General features: G+C 36.6%; 1 protein-coding gene across 2 annotated transcripts; it reads left to right on the top strand.

Moving 5' to 3' along the window:
- The first annotated feature begins 1,669 nt into the window (after nt 1-1,669).
- LOC123320165 (apolipophorins-like) lies at nt 1,670-19,128 on the top strand. Of its 2 annotated transcripts, none has more exons than XM_044907367.1 (34): nt 1,670-1,827; nt 4,554-4,777; nt 4,857-6,258; nt 6,314-6,760; nt 6,826-7,055; nt 7,166-7,811; nt 7,873-8,181; nt 8,295-8,498; nt 8,617-9,235; nt 9,507-9,636; nt 9,781-10,025; nt 10,198-10,582; nt 10,692-10,818; nt 10,929-11,104; nt 11,413-11,487; nt 11,546-11,986; nt 12,044-12,252; nt 12,304-12,596; nt 13,088-13,337; nt 13,418-13,583; nt 13,654-14,164; nt 14,276-14,681; nt 14,739-15,168; nt 15,222-15,356; nt 15,414-15,545; nt 15,635-15,794; nt 15,850-16,065; nt 16,130-16,297; nt 16,372-16,713; nt 17,263-17,449; nt 17,508-17,719; nt 17,779-18,125; nt 18,291-18,487; nt 18,999-19,128. In XM_044907367.1, exons 1-34 carry the CDS (start codon nt 1,752-1,754, stop codon nt 19,000-19,002), a joined length of 10,101 nt encoding a protein of 3,366 aa, XP_044763302.1. In that variant the 5' UTR covers nt 1,670-1,751; the 3' UTR covers nt 19,003-19,128. The 2 variants fall into 2 exon arrangements, with proteins under 2 accessions (XP_044763302.1, XP_044763303.1); XM_044907368.1 differs by having other exon boundaries at nt 18,291-18,498.
- The last annotated feature ends 2,880 nt before the right edge of the window (nt 19,129-22,008 follow it).

Below are 22,008 nucleotides of genomic sequence, written 5' to 3'. Positions count from 1 at the left end.
CATCAGACTATTTTTTCAGGACAGGAGTAATTTAGGGAGAAATTATAACTATACCTAATATCTCTTGATGATTTTTCAATGAAAAATAATCAGGCCATTCATTTTGTATATGTTCAGCAGGAAAATGGGATAATAGTCGATGGTTCTTCCATAACCAATAATATATACAGGATGGGCAAGTTATCTCTGGCCAAATTGAACACAATGATTCAACAGGCACTTTGCAACAAGAAAATTCCCATATAGAGTATGTACCTTACTAAGTGAAGTTGTATTTTGTAACCTTTTGTAAGTTTTCCACTGAAAACAGAATATAACATGAAAAATGTCATCTTAATCTAAATTGATTATACATCAGAGGAAAGATTTCCGATTTTCCGGTTAACTTTACTACGGAAGATAATTAGACCATACTCTATGGAAACTTTCTCCTTGCAAATTGCCTGTAGAATCACTTTGTGATATTTGGCCAGAGATAATAACTTGCACACCCTGTATAAAGGAGTTCATGGAGGTTCCGTGTTAGGTCTCTCAGTATTTCATTTTACTCGAATATCTACTAAATTATTGGAGAGAAATTCTTATTCTGTTTTCTTCAGTTTCGTTAATTCTCGAAGAACGACCAGAGAGTTTTCTAAAGATGGGAATGTAAGAGCATACACCCCTTTCATTCAAAATTCAAAGGTTATTTTCTCCAGTATAATTCAGTGAATAATAGAAGAATACCCCCTTCCCTGAATATAGAATTGATCACTCTTAGTGTTTTCATATTTTAGTTGAAACACTCAAATTAAGTATCAGATTAAAGTATATTATTCAACGAGCATATTATGATGGCTGATGGTGAATAATGTTAATAACTCATCCAAGTGAATAATAGCCATAATATTCTTGTAGAAAACAGTAAAAAGATTTTTTTTCTAAAATATCTCACCTCAATTTCAATAATATCTGTATTTATTTCAATATGTAAATGCTTGCCACGTCAATTTCTTACCCTTCACTATTACTATATAGCAATATCGCTATATTCAGAGCCTCTTTTGTTTGTGACAATGAAGTTTAATAGATAATGGCTCAAAAATCACTAGTGATTAATGAATGTTTGATAGATAATCAGTGAATAATGGTTAATTAATCACAAATGATTAATGAATACCGTTTTGATCATTTTATTCATCGATGTTGGTTAAATTTCTAATTATAGTCACTCTAGTATGATTTACGTTCGCCATTGAATCATGTTTGTGAAAAACACGAAAAATCGTAATTTAATGCACTGTTCTGAACCTGCATGCTTTAGTTAGAAGTTAGTATGTAATTTGATTGTTACATAGTGATAAAATTCAATCTTCTAACAATGTTTAGCAGACACAGGGGCAAAAATCTGTATTCCTTTGCTTTATAGTCACTGCCTTTATCCTTTTGCTTCAAATTCAGTTTTAGGTTGGAATGATATAAAACGAAAATCCTGTTATTCTTTTAGTAGAGGGAAATATCTCTACTCCATCAAATAATCACAAACACCAATATTTTTATCGTAAATGATAACTTTAATTGCTTCAATTCTTCTTTATGCATACTGGAAACCATTGATGCGAATTCAATTTTAGTTTTTGGATATATGGGGGATATTCGAGATGCACTAGAGCTGAGTTTGCAAGGAGATGATTTTATCAACAGCACCACAGGTCATAACCCGAGGATATAAATGTTAGTCGCTGGCCAGTGCACCTCAGTTATAGTGGACTATGGCTCAGCTAAGGCCAAATTATGTGGGCCTTGCCCTAGTTCTTCTCATAGTGTTTCAATCGGCTTCTGCCATTGGTGAGTAGCAAAATCCTCATGAAATATCATAGCCAGAACAAATCAAGGAAAAGTCAGTAGTATGGATTGGCGAAAAAAAATTAAAATTAAAAAGATTTTTTTCAAGCAAGATCCGAAAAGTATTTTCCGGCATGCCTTCGAAGTGATGCAAAATTTCGAAAGAATTATAAAACGGTTTTTAGGAAAATTCATTTTGCTCATTGAAAAAATAATTAGATTTTTTCTAATAAAAAAAAATATTACCGGAAAAAAAAATCTCTTATCTGAAATAAATGTGACCATTTTATCAGTTCATCCTTCTACAAAAGAACAGAACATTTTCTTACAGAAAGACAAATAAAATAATTAAAAAAAAATGGTGGAAAAATTACTCTTCAATTTATCAGAACCGTGAGATTGTGGTTCATTGATTTCACCTTTGAGGAATGCGGGAAATTTTACCTTTTAATTCTCTAGAATGTAAAGTAAATATTTGAAAATGATTGAAAAAAATTTGGTCGCTGATGGAACTGAATTTGAACATTTTGCAGGTTGATGTACTTTCCCTCTCTCTTTATTCTCCTCTACTTCATATAAAGTGTGTAAAAGTAAGGCACAAAATTCATATCTTCGTTATTAACTATCTATCAAAAAACTGTTCGAACATGTCATTTTTTTATTCACGCTTTTATAATTGAGAAATTTGTCATGTGATTATGGTTGGGTTTTTTTGATAGTGCAAATGTAAAGCTCTTTTGTTTGCTGAACTGAACTACCCTCCGAACATCATCGTAGAAGATATAATAATAATAATAATAATAATAATAATAATCGAGTTCATTAGATAAACTACAAGATAAACTCTTGAAAACTGTGGAGTTAATCATTCTCAAGTAATGATAACTGTGTACAGCTATTTTAACTTATTTTTTTTTTTTTTACTCCTAACTAACTAAACATTTACACACATAATATATATGACAAACTCCTCAATCAATCATGAAAAATTGCTTTATTTGAAATAAACACTGATATATTAGGGAATTTTTCTATGAAATAGTACCTAAATGACGAAGATATAAATCTTGCGCTTTACCCTCCCTACGAGGAGTGAAGGGTAGTTGAGTTTTCACATTCACAACCTCAACTTTTTACGGAGGAAATTTATACTTAGTTCTTTTTTCTGAAGATGATTTGTTCATTGATGGGGTTTTCATGAACCCCTTTTTTATTTTAGGGATGAAATTATCAAACCTTTTGAATTCGAATGTATTTCGTGGTAAATGCAGTGTACATGCCTTCGTGGGGTAGTATTTATCTGAAACAAAAATCGCAATCACAGAAATAGATGAACATACGTTCCTTCATCTTTCAACCATTACGAAAAAGGCATGTTTTCCATAATACTTGAAGAACATCAATCACTCCTGAAGTTGATGTCATTGACCCCCAAATACATGAAAGAATTAAAAACTCTAATTCAGTTTGTTGCATACGAATAAAAGAAGGATTGGTAAAAAGGTCCTTCCAACAGAAGTTCTCTTTTTCCTGGTACAAAAATTTCCATTGTGAACGGTGCATAAAAAACTCCTCAATTGTACATTAAAAGTTGGGTAATTTAGAATAGAAATTTACTTATTGGTAAAATAATATCGATATGAATTTTGTGAGTTACTTTTCTTTATTCTGTAATTATGCAATTTTCTCTTGAACCTTGAAGTCTCAATAAAATTTCACAGTTCAATGAAACCCTGCACTTCCACATGAAATATAAACATTTCAAAAATTTCTGTTTTATTTCTTTGATGAATAGAATATGAAAATTAAACTTTCCCTTGGAAAACTAGTGATATATTTTTTCAGAATCATTTTCTACATATTCCAATAAAACATATCATTAAATTTCCGTCCCCAGTGGTCGAACGTGTCATTTAATTCATTATTTAAATTGAATAATACCCCACAGTTCCTCTGATCTTTAAGTGCAGTTCGGAGTTTAAGACAATAGGTAGCGCAGAAAGTTCAAGTACAGTCACTTAAGAACGTTACTCATGTCAGGTCTAGTACATGAATTACTTGAGGAAATATTTAATTGACAATAAAAATATTTGAGTTTCAGGCTTGGGACATCAAGCATAATTTTCGGGTTGCTTTATTCATACACGCTCACAAAAACAATCAGAAATGATCAAAACACGATCGATAAAAATCAGATCGTTAATGATTTCGTAGAAATTTGGCAACACCTAATACTTTCTTTCCGAATCGAAGTGTGAATTATTGCTGAGTACAGTTTTTCTTTTAATCGGTATCTTATTCTTCATAATAATTTATATCGAGAAGCGCCATCAGCACTATTGACCAATGGTGCTTGTCAGTGGGAATGAATATAAACCCAAATAGGACTATAATGGTTCACACGAAAAATAGCAGTAGGCCAGAACAGCTTTAATGGGGTTGCAAAAGATCTTGAGGGCGTAGTGAGGTGAAAACTCTTAAAACTATTTAAAAATCTTCATACAATTTTAATAATTTGGTAATGTGACCCTTTCAAAGTTTTGTGAATAATAAAATATTGGTATAATAGAAACAACTCAACAATAGTCCGTCCAAAAGAGCATCGCAAAAAAGGTTAAACTGCACTGAATTTGAAGAATATCTACTAGGTTCCATATGGTATATGATATGTTAAAATCCCTGTCATACTTCATGAGATATTTATTTAAATCCACCAAATTTTCTTACAGATAAATGCAAGACTGGATGTGACGGACCATCAGGACCATTCAAGTTCACTCCTGGAACCACTTACAAATACGATTACGATGGAAAAATCAACATTCTTGTTTCCACAGCTGAAGGGGAGCAAACTACAACTGAAGTCAAAGCTACAGTCCTCTTGACACAGCAAGCGGACTGCAGCCAAATACTGAGACTGCAGAATGTACAAATCGTTGGACCAGATGGCAAGGTAAAGACATTTTTACCTCATTCTTAAATATGTACTCGAAATGTCTTGTATCTGATAATCACCATTTCGTTTATTTCAGAAACGTTCAGGAATTCCGAACATCGATAAGCCAGTTGTCCTGAACAATAACAATGGCGCTCTGAACGATTTCATGTGTACGGACCCAGGAGACAATCAAAACTCGCTCAACTTGAAGAGAGCCATAGCCTCTCTCTTCCAGGCAAATCTGGAAAAAAGTACAGAAGTGGACGTGTTCGGACAGTGTCCCACCCATATATCGAAAAGCGTAGATGGCGACATCACCACGATCCACAAAAACAAGAACCTGAACAAATGTGCTTTCAGAGAGTCCATCACCAATGATTACCTCTCATCTACCTTCAATATCCAGAGCGAAATTCAAGCAAGTCCCATCCTGAACTCCATCTTGGATTCCAAACAAAAACTCAAGGCTGGAGTCTTGGACTCTGCTAACGTGGTGGAGAACTACTTGTTTGTACCTTTCTCAATTGGCCAGAATGGAGCCAAAGCTACAGTTGAATCTAAGTTAACCCTAACAGGAACCAGCAAAGATATACCATCCGTCAAATGTTCAGTTCCAAAATCTATTATCTTCGAGAACCCTCATCCTGTAAACCTCGCAAAAACCAACATGAACACCATCCTCAAAAGTGTGAAGACACTTTCTGAGAATCTTGGAGACGTTGTGCAGGATAAGGCTGCAACAAACTTCATCGGACTGGTCAAACTTCTAAGAGTCAGCAAGAAACCAGATATTCTTTCTGTTTACAACCAAATCAGATCTGGGTCTGGCTTCACTGACAAAGAAGCCATTAAACAACTATTTTTGGATGCAGTCTTGGCTGCTGGAACCGGTGACACCATCGAAGTAGCCATAGAATTGTTGAAAAATAAGGAACTCAGTCCTATGGAAGAGAGACAGTTGTTCTCGGGACTTCCCAGAGCTAGACATGTCACGGAAAATTCGATTAAAACAGCAACAGACTTATTGAACAGAGCTAACCTTCCTAAAGAAGCTTATTTGGGAGTTGGGGCACTTGCTGGAAGATATTGCACACATCACAAATGCGAGAAGGTTGATGTTATAAATAAAATCATACAGAAACTGCTGAGCAAACTTGGGGATTTGAAGGCAGCGAACAGGAAGGAAGAAAATGATATGATCTTTGTTCTGAAAGGTCTGACAAATATTGGTTTCCTCAATGACGCAATACTTTCCAAGCTGGTGACTTTGGCTGAGGACAAAAAGCAACCGGCCAGACTTCGTGTGGCTACACTAGAAGCATACAAAGCAGCTCCTTGTAAAGATAAACTGAGGGATAGTGCATTGAAAGTTCTGAAGGATACCCAACAAGATTCTGAGATAAGAATCAAGGCCTACTTGGTGTTGACCGTTTGTCCAAACGAAAAAATAGGAAATGCCATCAAAACCTTACTGGAAAATGAAAAAAGCTACCAAGGTGAGCCCAGTAGGAACTAATTTCTGAACATGTTTCATCTGATTTATATTTTCAGTTGGAGGATACATATCAACCCATTTAAGGAATCTCAGATCCTCAATCAACCCAGATAAGGCGCTTGCCAGAGCTCATTTAGGCTTCGTGAGGGCTTCCAATAAATTTCCTTTTGATCCGAGGAAGTATTCTTACAACAGTGAATTCTCCTATTTCATTGATTCCATTGGCGTAGCTGACAATGTTGAAGCGGATGTTATTTACTCACAAAACTCGTTCCTACCCAGGTCACTTAACCTGAATCTCACTTCTGAAGTGTTTGGACATAGGTTCCACTACTTGGAATTAGCAGCAAGACAGGAAAATTTGGAGAGGGTGATGGAGCATTATTTAGGACCACAAGGTGTTCTCAGGAAGGCCACCCTCCAACAGAACTATGACAATATGGCCAAACCTATCGCGAATTTGCTGAAGAATTTGAAGGAAAAAGTGGATAAGTCACTAAGAGGTATGTGATTGATTATTAAATTCATCAAATCTGCGATTTCAAAATATATAAATTCAATTTTTCAGCTCGTCGAGATGTTTCGAAAGCTGATATCGATGCCATCAATAAGAAGATCCAGATTAAGGCCAACGAACTTGACAAGAACTTGGATATAGACTTAAGCGTGAAGACATTCGGAAATGAAGTTGTATTCATGAATTCTTTCGATATCACTGAGAAATTATCCCCTCAAGGCATCATAGATGGCCTTGTGAACAAACTCAACGATGGACTCAACAGCCTGAAGAGTTTTGAGGTAAGAGGCAGAAGATAGATAATTGTCATCAACTTATTTTGAAACTGGTCCTAACCTGTTCCTCTAATAGAGCTGATTTATCTGTGATTTGTAATTTCTCCTCTTCACAGAAAGTTTTGAGGCTGAACTTGCTCTTCTTGGACGCTGAGCTCTCCTATCCAACATCTCTCGGTTTCCCTCTGAGATTGGGGGTTGACGGTGCCGCCAACGTTCAAATAAAAACCTCAGGAAACATAGATGTCCGTGATATCATTTCCGAGAGCCCAGATAACGACATCAACCTGAAGATCTCCTTGATACCAAGCGCTGCCGTTTCCGTCATCGGTAGATTTACTTTAGATACACCCTTAATCGAGAATGGTCTAAAGGTAGGATCCACCCTCCACACATCCAGCGGTGGAGATATTGAAGTGAAAACTTTCAATGCAGCCAAAGGTCTGGATGTCAAGTTCTCAGTTCCTGTCCAAAAACAAGAACTGATTGGTTTGAGGCATAGCATCATCTATCAGACTAAGGAGAATGGAGTAGTCACGAATAAAAATATAAGATTCACTCAGAACAAGGACTTTTCTATATGCGTGGACCAGTTGTCCCAATTCATCGGACTAGAGTTCTGTGCTGATATAAACGGTCCTAACCTATCTGGTAAGAAAGTACCAGTACTACCCTTCCCTCTATCTGGTAACGCCAGGTTGAGTGTAAGAATTGAGAGGGGCGACATTGACACAATCCATTATAGGAGGGAGTTCATATCAAGTAAGTCTCATCGCGTCCTCTGTAACTCCAACATGATTTAAATCCTTTATTTATTTTGTAGAAGAAGGCAAAATTGGAGTGGAGGCTAATCTGGAGACTTTGCGAAATGGCAACCAAAAAGCTGCATCAGTGAACGTTGAAGCATACCTTTCACCTGAAAAATACATCAAAGTAAATCTAAACTCTCCAATTAAGAATGCAGAAGGTGAAGCACGTTTAGTGTTCAATGACAAAGAGAAGATCCTTCTACTGTCGGTCAAGGACGAAAGTAAGGTCCTATATTCTGCCAAGGCTGGTCTACAAGTAGATGGTGGTGCCGATAAAACAATCTATAATCCAATTTTGCAATATACTACACCTCAAAACCAGGGTTAGTGAAACTTTGAAAGATATCCAGTAGATCTCCATATTCACCATTTTTAAGAATCAAAATAGATAATGAACAAAACTTATGGCATTCTAACTGGAATTTCAATATTTCAGCACCACAAACTCCTCCCTTCCATGTTGAGGGTAAGGTTATTGCCGTGAAGACTGGCAACGACATAAAATACACTCTGGATGGTTTAACTTTTGTTATTCCAAATCGCAAAAGCATAGTCATCACTGGAAACCTGGGCACAGAAGGACCTGCCTACTACTCAGATCTTACAGCATCCGATGGAACTATTTCTGGTTCATTAGGAGGTATGAATCAATACATTCAAAATTACCATATATTTTTTCAGTTTGCTATTGTGTACATGTCATGAGATGAATTTGTTTCTGAAGACAATAACTGAAACTAACCAAACACCTTCCACAGGACGTCTAGAAACTCAAAAAGATGTACTCAAAGTCCAGGCTGAAATGAAGAACTCACTCAAACCAACGCTCAATTTCAATGTGAAAGGAGAATTCAAGAAACAGGAGAACCCCGATTTGATCTCAAGCAACTTACAAATCACTCATGGTCCAGATCTTCAGTCTAAAACTAACGTCCTCACTTTGATCAACAGTTTGTCCGTCAAGAATCCCAAGGATCCAAAGACTCTCGAAATAACTACCAAAAACAAGATCACTTACCCCCTGGCCAAATTAAACGGTAAATTCGATATGGAAAAAGGACCAAAATCTTTGCATTATGACACCTCTATTCAGTACGGAGATATAAAGTTTGGTTCTGAGCTCAAGCTGAAGATTAACACCAAAACAGTTGGAGATTATCAAATGGAACTCGACGCCTACGACCTGAAGAATAAATTGGAAGTGAGATCTAGTAGGCAAGTCGTCGGGCCTGATGATTCCAAGATCAGTAATTCGATAGGTTTGAACAACAAGAAGTTGGAAATTGGTGGAAAGGTTAAACATCGTGTCAGGCCAGGAGACTTGAATGTGGGTGGTGATTTGACTGTGAAAGTACCAAACAATAAGACCCCTCTGAAGTAAGTAATAATTTATAAAACTACGCAAATGGTCGAAGACAAAAATTGTATTTTACAGATTGTGTATATTGTTAAATTGCAGAGTGACCCTAACGATTGTCCTATTGCTGCTACACCAGGTTTAATGTTTTTTCCAGATTTTTCGATGTCTTTCTGAAATTTCTCGATAACCTTCATGTCTCTCCCCAAATATCAATTGAAGATTGAAGCATTTAAATATTTAATCCTCTTATCTCAACAGTTGAAGAGCCTTTCTCTTTAAATGTTTCAGGGTTAATGGGCAAGTGAAAATAAATCCGAGGGAATTTGATACACACCTCAAAATTCTTGCTGGAAAAACCTCAATTATAGACTTACTACTCAAAGGAAATCGTGTTGGTGATATAAACGGTCATGCTAAGGTAAGATTACTGGGTCTAAATTTTCTTCTGTATTTTAAAGCTAAAATCAATAGTTTTGTGAATGCAGCCTTTCATGTGAATTGTTGAATCTTCAGTTGTATGGGATGAACTCCTTTTCGACTAGCAATTCTCGTGATTTTTCAGGTGAACCTGAAAGATACCCTGACCGTTGATGGACAAGTGTCCTCCAAGAAGGGAGTTGGTAAAGGAAACGCAGTTATAGACTTCAAACAGCTGAAAAAAACAACCAAACTCGATGCAACTTTCACTATTCAGAGACCCAAATACAATCTGAATTTGAACTTCTACCCAGTTTTCAATGAGGACCCTAAGAAGAAAATCTCTATCGACACCAACAATGAGATCAGCGGAACAACTATTCATTCTAAGTGAGTGATATTTTTTTGAATGAAACAAAAATGACTGGCCACTGATATTTCAATCGATTACCAGTTTTCAAAAAAAATTATCAACATTTCGATCATGTACGAAAATTGCTACTTTGATTTCTTTTTTATATCCTATACAACCTCGTGAGATTCACATTTTTCTTTTCTTCAGGACAAATCTCGATCTTCTTGGCAATCAATTTGCCCTCAACGGTAACGCCCAACTTGGTAACTTACTCAACGGCAAGACCACAGCAGATGTTGACCTCAGCTTACCAGGACCTCTCTACTTATCTGGTCAGTTTGCTAGGGATGCAAAAACAAAAGACGGCAGTATTACTGGGGAAACAACAATATCCTTGGGACAAAGCACGGATAAAGCTACACCTGGCAGAAAAATAACGATTAAGACTGTTACAAAGGACACCAACATCAAGGAAGGTGTCGTCGATGTCACAGTAAACTTTGCTGCTGATAATGCAGCAGGAAAGAATGTCAATATGGATCTCAGTCTGAAGAGGCAAAAAAGTGGGGATAAGAGGATCTTGAACTTCAGCGTAAGTATAAAGTTATTTCGATTTGGCATTGTGAATAATCATTCAAGGTGTCCATTCATTGAAATACTTGGTGAATATCGATAATTATCCCTTAACTTTTCTTTTATAGAACAAAATCACCAGTTCTGACTTAAGCAGCCCCATTGAAGCTTCATACAATGCTGAATATTCAAAAACTGGCGGTAATGTCGAATTGAAGGCTTCCATTGACCCTAAGGCTAACCTACAGTTGAACGGTAAGTAACAAAATAGAATAAACAGTAATATTCAAGGTGAGCTCTCACTTACAATTTGGTCTAACGTACTTCTTCTCGATTTGAGTAATGCAGATGGTTTCTCCTTTTAGGTAAATTCAGCGGGGACACATCTGCTGGACAAAAAACAGGTTCTGTGTCAGTTAATCTGGCACTTCCATCTGAAATGCTTTCAAATGTAAAAACATCCTATAATTTGGCCATAAAACCACCACAAGGAACTAGTCCAGGAACCTTAGATCTCAGTGGAAATCTTCAAACGATTAGTGTAGGTAACCCAACCTAACTAATTGATGAAAAAAGCATAAAACCCATTAAACTTTTAGACAACTTATATAGCTTCTAGCTCTCTAGCTTTTCTAGTATTGGTGGCCCTCCATATTCACCTGAGAACTGTACTTATCTAAGACAGACTAGCAAATGTTTCTTTTTCTGCCAGCTAAAACTTATTTGAGGGCTACTCTCAAGGTTTATGTGTATATTAGGGGACAAATATCGATTCAAGCAGCTTCAGATAGTTTCTGCGACTTTTCTCAACTGATTTCATGACTCCTACAATGTTCTTGTTCCTTCCAGAATGTTCCAAATCTCAACATCGAGACATCTGGATCTATCAACCTTCAAGGGGACAAAACAAGTGGAAAAATCTCTGTGAGTTCAACTCCTTATTTTACATCATCGTCAATAACAAAAGCTCGTTTTTTTTAAGGTCCATGAAGAAGTTAAAAAACCTTGCACCTTAACCATAGACGGATCCGGTGGTTTCAATATGGATCCCGAAAAGAAGACAGGAAGCATAAACGGTAACTTGAAGGTCATATTGCCAAACAAGAACGTCATCCAGGGAAGTGGTACACTTACAAGGATATCTCCGAAGGAGTACAACTTGGAGGCGTCTTTAGATCTACCGACCAAAGCTCACAAGTCGAACAAGCTGACGGTCCATACCAAACGGTCGGACAAAAATGATATCAGCAGTCAAGCCACTTTGGAAAGTGATGGACAAAAACATACCGTGAACACCGAATTGAGTTTGAATCCTCTTGATTCAAAGGTCGATATTCAGATGATTTGTCCTGATGGTAAATTATCACAAATTTCTGCTAACTTGCAAAGGCCCAGCAGCGACAGAATGATGGGAAATATCAAGGTAAATTAATAAGCTTTGGTATATGGTCAAATTAAAACAGAAGCATTTTGTCTGCAGATTTTGAGTCAAGGCAAAGACTTCATCCTAGAAGGAGGAATCGACGTCAATAATGAAAGTCCAGACAACATTTACCTCCAACTGACCGGAAACTGCCCCAAGCTGAACATCAACGATGTTGTCTTCAAAGTCGGTGGCAACACCAACCCTGACAAGAACACCGTTAGCGTACTTCTGACCTCAGCCGGAAAGAACGTGATATCTGGAGAGTAAGAAAGCAAAAACTCATCATACTGGAGTTTCCATATGTAATTTTTCAGTGCCAAAATTTCCAACCGCCAGGAACAAGGCAAGAACATCATTGAAGGCTCGGGTGACTTCAAGGTCGGAACAGAGAACAAGTCTGGAAACTTCAAATACATCAGAACAGTCTTGACTTCCGACAAGAATGGCGAGAATGGAAACGAAATCTCTTTCGATGCTACCATCGGAACAAAAGCAATAGACGCTGAACTCAAAATTACCGACAAAGAATTCAGATACTTGTATTCTTTCTGTGAAGCCTCCAAGCAATGTGCTCATGTAGAGATCGACGCCAAAACGACCACAAACGGTGAGAACCCTTATTATCTGAATTATCATGTATATATAGCTACCTCAACTCAAACTGAAGAAACAGAGATCTTCGAAAATTTCAAGAACTCAGAGAGGTTTACCCTAGTCGTGGCAGATCGCAACGGTATTATACTTGTTGGGAACTACCAAAGATCATTCTTGGCATGTTCTAGAATCTCCCAGAGCTAGTGGTTAGAACTGGAACAAGCTCAGAGGTATACATGTCTGATTAGGTAAAAAACAATATCAATATTCATGGCAGAATGACGATGGGTCGCTTAATACAAGCTTATGCCATTTTTCCTGTAAACTTTATCTTTCCTGCACCTGTTCAAACGCTTATCGTTGACGGCGTAAAAGCAATATAGATGCTCAAAGGAGAGTTCAAGTATCTTAAATAGGTTTACCTTCTTTCGTCTCAAAACTGGTCAGCCATTTAATGCTCAGTAGCAAAAAAATGAGGTGACATAACCTTTGGTCTTTCCGCAGAAATTGCACGCTACGATGGCCAAATTGAGGTTACCATCGATTTACGAGTACTGGGACTACCAACCGAGTTTGGACTGAAATCGGTTACCCACAGGGATCATTTCTTATTGGACCACACTGTTGACGTACATTTCGAAAATGCTGCCAACAAATACCAATATAGTTTGTCAATCCATCCATCCCAGTTCGAAATCTCACTGACCACACCGAATAGGGTTATTTCTTTGGAAGGAACAGCAACTTTACCTAGGTGAGTGTATGATCATATATAGCACTATCTAAAAATGCTGATTACTGATACTATTCTCACTAAAATAAACCTTTTTTCAGTACCAATTTGAAGAACGGTGGAAAGGCTTCAGGAGAAATAGCTTTCTACACTGATAAGAAGAATAACCCCAATACTAAGTCTTCTCTTACTGGAAACGTAAATGTTGACGTCCAAAAGAGAACAATCGACGCTGAAGCTCAACTGAATATAGTGAATATGAAAAAGGTAGGTGAATATTGCTGATATACCATAAAAACTACTGTTGCAATATACTCTCATACCTTACCTCTTCTAGCCTTTCATCATCAAATATACCAAGACAGTACCTAAACCTGACCTAGCATCATCGGGATCACAAAAACTGATAGTGGACATCTTCGCAACTCCAGACCAAAAAATAATAGCTACTCAAACCTACTCCATTCAGTACGATAAGAACACTCACAAGACTCAAGCACAGAATGCGGTATCTGTGAAGAGTACCGGTTTAAGTCTGGACGTCGCTATCAACCATAATGCTCTATTGGACCCTAAGGCCCTCACTGCCAGCTTGAAAGCAAGTGGTGTATTCGCTCTGAGCCAAAACAAATACGAAAACCTCTTAAAATTGGCTGCCTCCACCAAAGATGCCAGTCTTCTGATCAAGATTCTGAACAACGTCATTCTTGATATACAGTCGAATATTGCATTCCAGAAAGGTCAGATTGATGTCAACTCCCAAGTGAATGGCCTTGGATTCGAACCAATTGAAGCTGATTTACAGATCAAGAATTACAATAGTGTTACACTCACAAGATTCCTCAAGAGTAAGTTAATTTAAGACCCTAAAAATCATATAAAGAGTTGTTGGAGGTAGTGGAATCCTTCGACATCATGTTCATGTTGTGATATATCCTAATTGTTCTTTGATGTTACAGACAATCCTAACGATAAACTCGTGGTCAAAGCGGCTGTGACACCAGGTCAAACAGCAGAGGCTGTTATCGAACAGCAGACTGGAGGAGCCACCAAACCACTTCTCCAACTTTCCATCGACCTAAGTGACAAAAACTTCTTGAAACCCACGTTCAACGTACAAGGAGATCAATTGAAAGAACTTTCTTCTAAGATAAGGACAATTGCGGCTAAACAGTTGGAACAAACGGCCGATAAAGTCAAGGAAAGTGCAGCAGCATTAAAGAATGATGGCGGTGCACTATTAGATAAAGCTAAGAACTCTATTCCAGATGCCACACCATCTGTGCAATTTTACCAAAAGGAGGCAGCAACTTTCAAACAAGAACTTGCTGCAGACAAAACTCTGCAAAACTTGGCTCAGTTGATGTAAGTAGAAGATGCAAATTTTGGTTCATCTTTTTTGATTCATTCATTTTACAACAGGGATAATGTCTTGAACACGGTCATAAGTGTGGTAAGCAAGGTAGTTTCCGCAATGTCTAATATTGTTGGACGAACTATACAAGCCGTCGTTGGTGCAGTCACAGATGTACTCAGCCACATAAAAACAGCCCTGCTTCCAAAACTCCAGGCTCTTGCCCAAGCACTTCTGGAATCAGCGAAGAATATTCTGGATAAACTCGTTGATATTGCAGCCAACCTGATTGTTAAAGGGGTTGAGATTCTGAAAGCTATCGAACCTCAGTTAGAAGTTATTCTTTCATCAGTCGCTGAAATTCTAGAAGACGTTATGAAAGCCATAGTTGCAACTCTGGAGAACATCAAGAACACAATCATTCAACAATTGAAACATCTACAGCAAGAACTCAAGAGTTCTCCAATCATTTCGGAATTGAAGGCGCAATACCAGGATGTAAGCGAATATCCTTGACAAGTTACTTCAACTGATATATCTCATATTTCTAGATCATTAAAAACGGACTTCCATCTCAAGATGCTATCGTGAACACCATCAGGGCATTCTTCGGTGCACTCAGGGAATTGGTTCCACTTCCTGAATTACAACAGATACTGGATCAAACTGAGCAATATTTGGAGAAGGTGCGTATCCTGGAGAACTCTTCTTTGATATCGGTAATAATTCGAAATCTTTTTTAGAGGTTAACAAATAAACCTGTGGATGATGTAGTGGAAATACGAAGAATAGGTGGATCCATCCTTCAGCTTGCTACTAAAGTCTCTGGGGCAATAGCCAAGGAAATAGTACCAGAAATTCTCAAGAGTTCCAAGGTATGTATGTTTAAATTCTTCTTTTCAGTGGAATAGATGGAGAACATAGTTATTTCTGTTGGATTCGTGCCTCATCACTAAAATTTCAGCTACCAGGAGTCAACTTCGATCTGCTCAGAGGATTGCCTAGTGTTGGTACTGCAAGAATTTCGGTTGTGAACTACCTATTACGTGAAGACGTGACACCATTAGTCAGATTCCTACTACGTTTAATTGTTACACCACGAGATTTCATAATTCCTGGTGAACGTAGGTGGTGTCATTATGATTCTTCGTCCATTATCTTATTTTAACCTTTTTCCAGTTTCCTCTATTGTGGCCTTATCCGAGGTATTCACTTTCGATGGAAGGATTTTATATTTGCCTGGCGATAACTGCAACTACTTACTAGCAGCGGATGCTGTGAATGGCAACTTCTCAATTGTTGGAACATACCAGAACAAAATTTTCAGTGCTGTAACACTAACCGACAAAACCGGTTCCTTGACTCTTACCAAAGACAAACTTCTGCTGGATAATGGTGAGATTCTAAGTTCATCTTTTCGTTATAGAAGTCTACCATTAACTTCTCCATTTAATTCCAGTTGAAGTTGATATACCAGTTCAAAAAGGAAATCTGAGAGCATACAGAACAAAAGCCTTCTATTACCTGGAAAGCAGAGCTGGTGTTCAAGTTTTATGCGAAATTAACTTATTGGGCTGTGACATAAACGTATCTGGATTCTACAGAGGTCAACTCAGAGGTTTGTTAGGTGAGTATAACATTGTTTGTCAACAACAATTGTTCGAGAGATACTTACATATTGTTTCATATTCTAAACTCTAGGTAACGGAAACAATGAACCTCACGATGATGGCACCCTTCCAAACGGAAAAATTGTGGACAAATTGACTGAGATTGCTTCGGCCTACGCAGTAGGAGCACAATGCGCGCCAGTTCAAATGAAGGAAATCGATGAACCTAAGAGTGATCCAGAGTGCGAGAAGATGTTCGATTATGAATCTCCTTTGAGGTTATGTTATCCATTCGTTGATCGTAAACCTGCCAAGAGGGCTTGCGATTATGCCGCCGCTCAGGGAGATAAGGACATCCATAGAATGATCGGTTCCCTTTATTCCTACCTCTGTTATAAATCGAATATTCCAGTGGAGATGCCAGCAAGTATAAGTAAGTTCAGTTTTGTTCAAGATTGTCTTGAGGAATTCCATTACACTGATCTTAAGGACTCTTGTGTGCCCTACAGCTCGTCCCTCAGTTCCAGAGTTCTGATGAGCTGCGTATTTGAAATGGCTTCAAAGAGGTTTTCTTCCTCCGCTTCACAGAATCTGCACTCGTCAGTTTCTGTTAGACCTATTCTAGGGTCAGGGAGAAACCCCCTGTTCACCTGAGAACAGAATGCCTCGGTTGTGCAAGAAACGTCTTGGACAAGAAAGCTATAGGAGGTAGGAGAACTCCTCCTTGAAGCCCTCTCAGATACTGGAGTTCATTGAGACTCCAGAGCTGTAGATAGAGCAGTTGTGAGAACTGGTCTGATGGGAGAACAATAGACCTTAAGGTTGCAGTTGCAATGTAACAGCCCATCCGAACAATAACTTTATAAGTGTTTCTCAAGCAGAGTACGCTAACAATGATAATGGAAAGTTATTATGAGTAGTATCATTGTTAACAGTAAATTCTATTTAGTCTTCAAATTTTATTGTAATATTATTCTTTCAGGCGAACAATGTACTAACTCTTTGGCGCCTAGAAAGGTAGATGAGCAATTCAACATCCAGCTTCCTGGAAAATCAGCAGATGTACTTCTCTTGGTCAGCACTGACAAGGACAACGAAGCTCTTTACACTGAGTATGGGCAGTCACTGATGACGGCTATCACCAACGAATTCAAGGCCAAAGGAATAGAGTGAGTATTCTAACCACCAAACGTGAACTTTTCATCCATTATACTTCTTCACTTCTAGCGATGTCGTATTCCATTCCATCGCATACGGCGGTGCAAACCAACAGCCTTCCTTCGTCACAGTTGGAGGATTGACGTCATTCAAAGACAAGGCGCCAGCATTCAAGTTCAGCGAGTCGCCAAAACCACAAAAATTGGTTACAGGAATCACGGACCTAGACAGAGTCATCGGTTTTATCAGAACCGTCATCCACGACCTAAAATCCCTGCTTGGTATGATCAAACATTTCCTAATTAAAACAGTAATATCTAATGAATGAATAAACTTCAAGGTCTTACTCTGGAGAGCAACACTTACACTGACGCCATCAACTACCCCTTCAGGGTTGAAGCAATCAGGACCACTGTGGCTATAACCAGTGACCCTTGCGAACACTCGTTGGGTATTCCTGTTGAAGTTGCAAAGACCATTCTCTTCAACCGAAAAGATATAAACATCAATTTGATAGCTCCAACTAAAGACTTCAAGGTTAAGGATCCTCAAACTACAAAGGGAGTCATAGGTTTCACGTCAGAAAATGTGATAACTCTGAGCGAAGCCGCTGCTAAGCCTACAGGATCTCCCACACTTCAGAAATCTATGACCTACAACGACCTCTGCTCAGATTATACTGTTGGTGTAAGTAGAAAGAAGGAAGAATATTTTTATATACCCTAAAAAAATTATTGATTTTGCTAGCCTTTCTTTCAACTCAATTCTTCTTTTTCTTTTTTTTGCTTCACATAGGACTGTGTCTTCATTATTTATTTCCTTGATCAGTTTTAAAATAACATTTTTTTTCAGGTCGGTGGTAATGTCTTTGTATCGACCAACCTTTTAGCAAACAAGGATAAAAAAGACCAGATATCTCAAATAGTGGCTAAGAATATTGTTAGCAGTGCGACCAGTAGGAAAATTCAATTGGAATGTAGTTGTGCTTACTCCTTCAAGCATCCAGTCAACCCTTACAATCATTGTAAACCAGTGGATATAAAAGAAGCGTAAGTACTAAGTACGTAGCGTCGTATAGCCTGGAATTATTTTGAACTCAAATTTAACTGGTAGGTGGATATCATGCTGAGATTATGAAGGACACCATAAAAAATTTTTGCCTTTTCTGTAAAATTTCATTTTTGACAATTTTCTGGTTCTGAGGCCATCTTTAGAAGGCTCTATCTAGGATTCGGAATCAAAAAAAAATTATATAAAAGACCCAGACTATTTTTTGACAAGGAATCACGCTTCAAATATATTCATTTACCGTTTTCAGTACTTTTTGATGCAGTTTTCCAAGTGATAAACAGTTTCTGAATAACACTCGAATTTAACTCACCCTGAATACATATAGGGAAATTTTGTATTGATTCAAAATGAGTACCTAGCTTAAAGAGATCTATCAATGATTCGAGTTTATTCAAAACTGGGCTGGTAGAAAAAAGCTAGTGTTATTTCCAGGTTTATCCTGATCAATATTGAACATTATTAGGTATCAATTTTTCCATTTTTTTTCAGGTGAACACAAAGGACTCAACACTAACCACCATCTACTGTTCCATATTTATTTTCACAAGTATTTTAAATGTTGTAAATAAGATTGTAACTTACAATAAAACACAATTTCCTATTTGGATATTCGATTCTACCATGACTTATATTATTTTCAGCTTATAACCTCAATAACCACTTTCTAATTTTTGTGATATTCGCAGAATGAACATTTTCCAAGAAATCTTTTTGTCTGGGGGAAAATAAACCATTCAGACTTCGAATAATACATAAATTGACTGATCAGTGCACCTTCCTATGTTAAAAGAATTGAGGTATATTCTTCTTAAGTTCAGATAAGAAGGAATTATTTCGAATGACCGTTTCAAGGTTATTTCACAAACTTGATATTTTAGGAATCAGCATTTGTAGGTCTGTATGGTCGTCAAGAAATGAGTACAATTTAAATTTCAGTAATCAATAAAGTATGATAATTTTCAATATAATTTTGACACTAAAGTAGCTAGTAGGTTTTTCGAGAATAAAAAATTCACAACAGATATTCAGCGTGCGACGTCTATAGCCTGGAATTATCTTCGAACTTACATTCAAAATTTTTTTTGTGTACCTTCTCGCACCAAGGAATGGCTGCTCAATCTCTTGTCAGTCAATTTTGGTTTATAAGAAAAAGTTCAAAAGTTATTTTCGAGTGCCATTTTTAGGGGGCTGTATCTAAGCAGGTTCAGTTGAAAAAAATTATATGAAAAGGCCCATAATATCGTTTCACATGAAAAGCAACATATTTTCAAATTTTTTCCACCAAGTGAGCTTAAATTTCCACAAAATAAAATATTGACCACATTCCATGAAGAAAGAGTTTTTCCACAAAAATTAACAATAGTTATTTCTGAGATTCCTATCACATGTATTGTTTTATTCTATGAAGAATATCTTCCACGAAAATAGCCCTCTGAATTTCAACCCTAAACAAAGTGTTATCTTTTTATCACAGTATCATAAGAAATCAGTGAATTTGGTACACAGTAGTTTGATTATAGACGAAATCTCGTAGCGCTACCTATGTTAGCCAAGGAAGCCCTTAACACCCGTTCAACTGAGCCACAATGTCTCAACATTAACCGCGTATTTAAATTCCTTGAAAATTGTTGTCTCCTAATTTAGTCTCGAAAAACTGTGACCAAATTTTGTTGAATTTAATTCTTGATACAGTACTCTACTTCATCGAATAAAGGAAGACTGACTCAATAAAAACTTTTTTCATAAAAAATGATTATTGTAAAATTTTGAGAACAACCAACACTTTCAATTGAAGATATGATCTTGCCTTATATAAGTGCATATTTCACTGGATTTTGTCAAAAACTCGAAACACGAAATATTTATTGTTATTATAGGTATAGCAGATTTCTTTTTTCATTCCCAAACGCTTTGTCAATTAACACCCTGCATAACTAATGAGGCTTGAAAATCTTTTGTTCAGCTTATCGTGTAGTGAGTAAGGTAGATATTGCCCGTTTAATCATGGCACAACTTGAAAGTTCGTTTCACGTTCACAACAACAGATAAATGAGGGAATTGACGATAAATTTATTTATTGATCCCACCGAAAACTTTCTATTGGTGTTGTTACTCACGATGTCACATGGAAACAACCAAAATAGATCTCTAGAATTTGACCACTGGAATATTTTGATATTTTCTATGTATTGAGTAATTCTACGTGGATCGAAGTTCAAGTTACAAAAAAAAGGACCAAGAGCAAGATATCTGAATAAAATAGAATATGCGTTATTATTTATTATCAGGCAAAATTTCACGTGGTGAAAGAGTCACCTAAAAAAAATTATCTTCCAACTCAACAAAATATACAAGAATTTTTTTGACAATTAATGTTGAATGGTTCAGTAAAAAAATTGAAGTTCTCTGTTCTATTAATGCCTCTTTATTTCCATTAAATATATATTAATATAATTTAAACTTTTGTTTTTATATATCAACTTTTATAATATTTTTCTACGCAAAGCTTAATTATAATCTATAATATGATTTCTTCAGTGTTCCTTCAATATTTACAGTCACCAATCCTTTCAGGAAATAAATTATTACTATTTTTTACTAGTCTGATACATATAATATGGCTTAATGGATCAATAAAGAATAATTTTCATTTTTTTTTGTAGTAATAATAATTTTTAGTGGACTCATAATTGTGAAGAGCTTGTTAGTAATTAGAATTAATAAATGAATAGTTGAATGAATTGACATCAAAAAATATATTGGAGCTAGTTTCTCAGCATTATTAGGTTAGGTAGTATTTTTGCAAAATTTTCAAAAAATCCAAAATCGTTATGGACTACAATAACCTGTATTTGAAAAACATAAGGACCAGATAAAAGAACAAACATGGCTCAATGATCTATAGTTGACCTGTACTAGCCTCTTGAAAATTCACGAATAGTAAAATTTTATGAGAACTGAATGATTTTCTTTTATTTTGAAATAAATATGCACAGAGTAGGCGAATAGGTTATCGTATTATTGGATATAATTAGTTATTTACAGCTAAACAACATATTTATCGTGTATTTGAAAAAATATGGGAATATTATGAATTATTCTTCCGTTTTTATTGATTCATTGGAATAAGAACGATAAACTTCGTAAAACGACTCGTGAGTTTGTATAAGTTTGAAAAATACACGATATTTATTTGGATCTTCAAATCACTCCTACGAAATCAATTGAAAAGTTTGATGGATGTAGCGATAACTTTTCTGGAAATAAGTACCTACTGCTAGGAACACTTATTTCTCACCGTAATATTATGCAAAACCAAGAAAATATAGAAAGTAGGAGCAATTTAGTTCAGTGCCCATAAAGAAGGTGATGACGTAATGGGTGGCCAGGTCAAGCCTAATTTCAAAATGGACTGGAGACTTGAGAATAAAATTGGTGTATACATTGAAATGTTTTTATGAACTTAAAGATTGTTTCAAGTAACATATCGAGGGCGGTT

The sequence above is a fragment of the Coccinella septempunctata genome, chromosome 9, assembly GCF_907165205.1.
Source record: "Coccinella septempunctata chromosome 9, icCocSept1.1, whole genome shotgun sequence".
Lineage (NCBI taxonomy): Eukaryota > Metazoa > Arthropoda > Insecta > Coleoptera > Coccinellidae > Coccinella > Coccinella septempunctata.
Note: the sequence above shows the minus strand (reverse complement) of the source record. Positions and strands in the feature narration are given on the sequence as shown.

Excerpts from the sequence above, each read along its gene's own strand:
- LOC123320165 (XM_044907367.1), top strand. The coding sequence starts at position 1,752 with ATGGCTCAGCTAAGGCCAAATTATGTGGGCCTTGCCCTAGTTCTTCTC. Across the intron at positions 10,026-10,197 it reads GGAACAACTATTCATTCTAA|GACAAATCTCGATCTTCTTG; the intron begins GTGAGTGATATT and ends TCTTTTCTTCAG. Across the intron at positions 15,795-15,849 it reads TTTCATAATTCCTGGTGAAC|TTTCCTCTATTGTGGCCTTA; the intron begins GTAGGTGGTGTC and ends ACCTTTTTCCAG.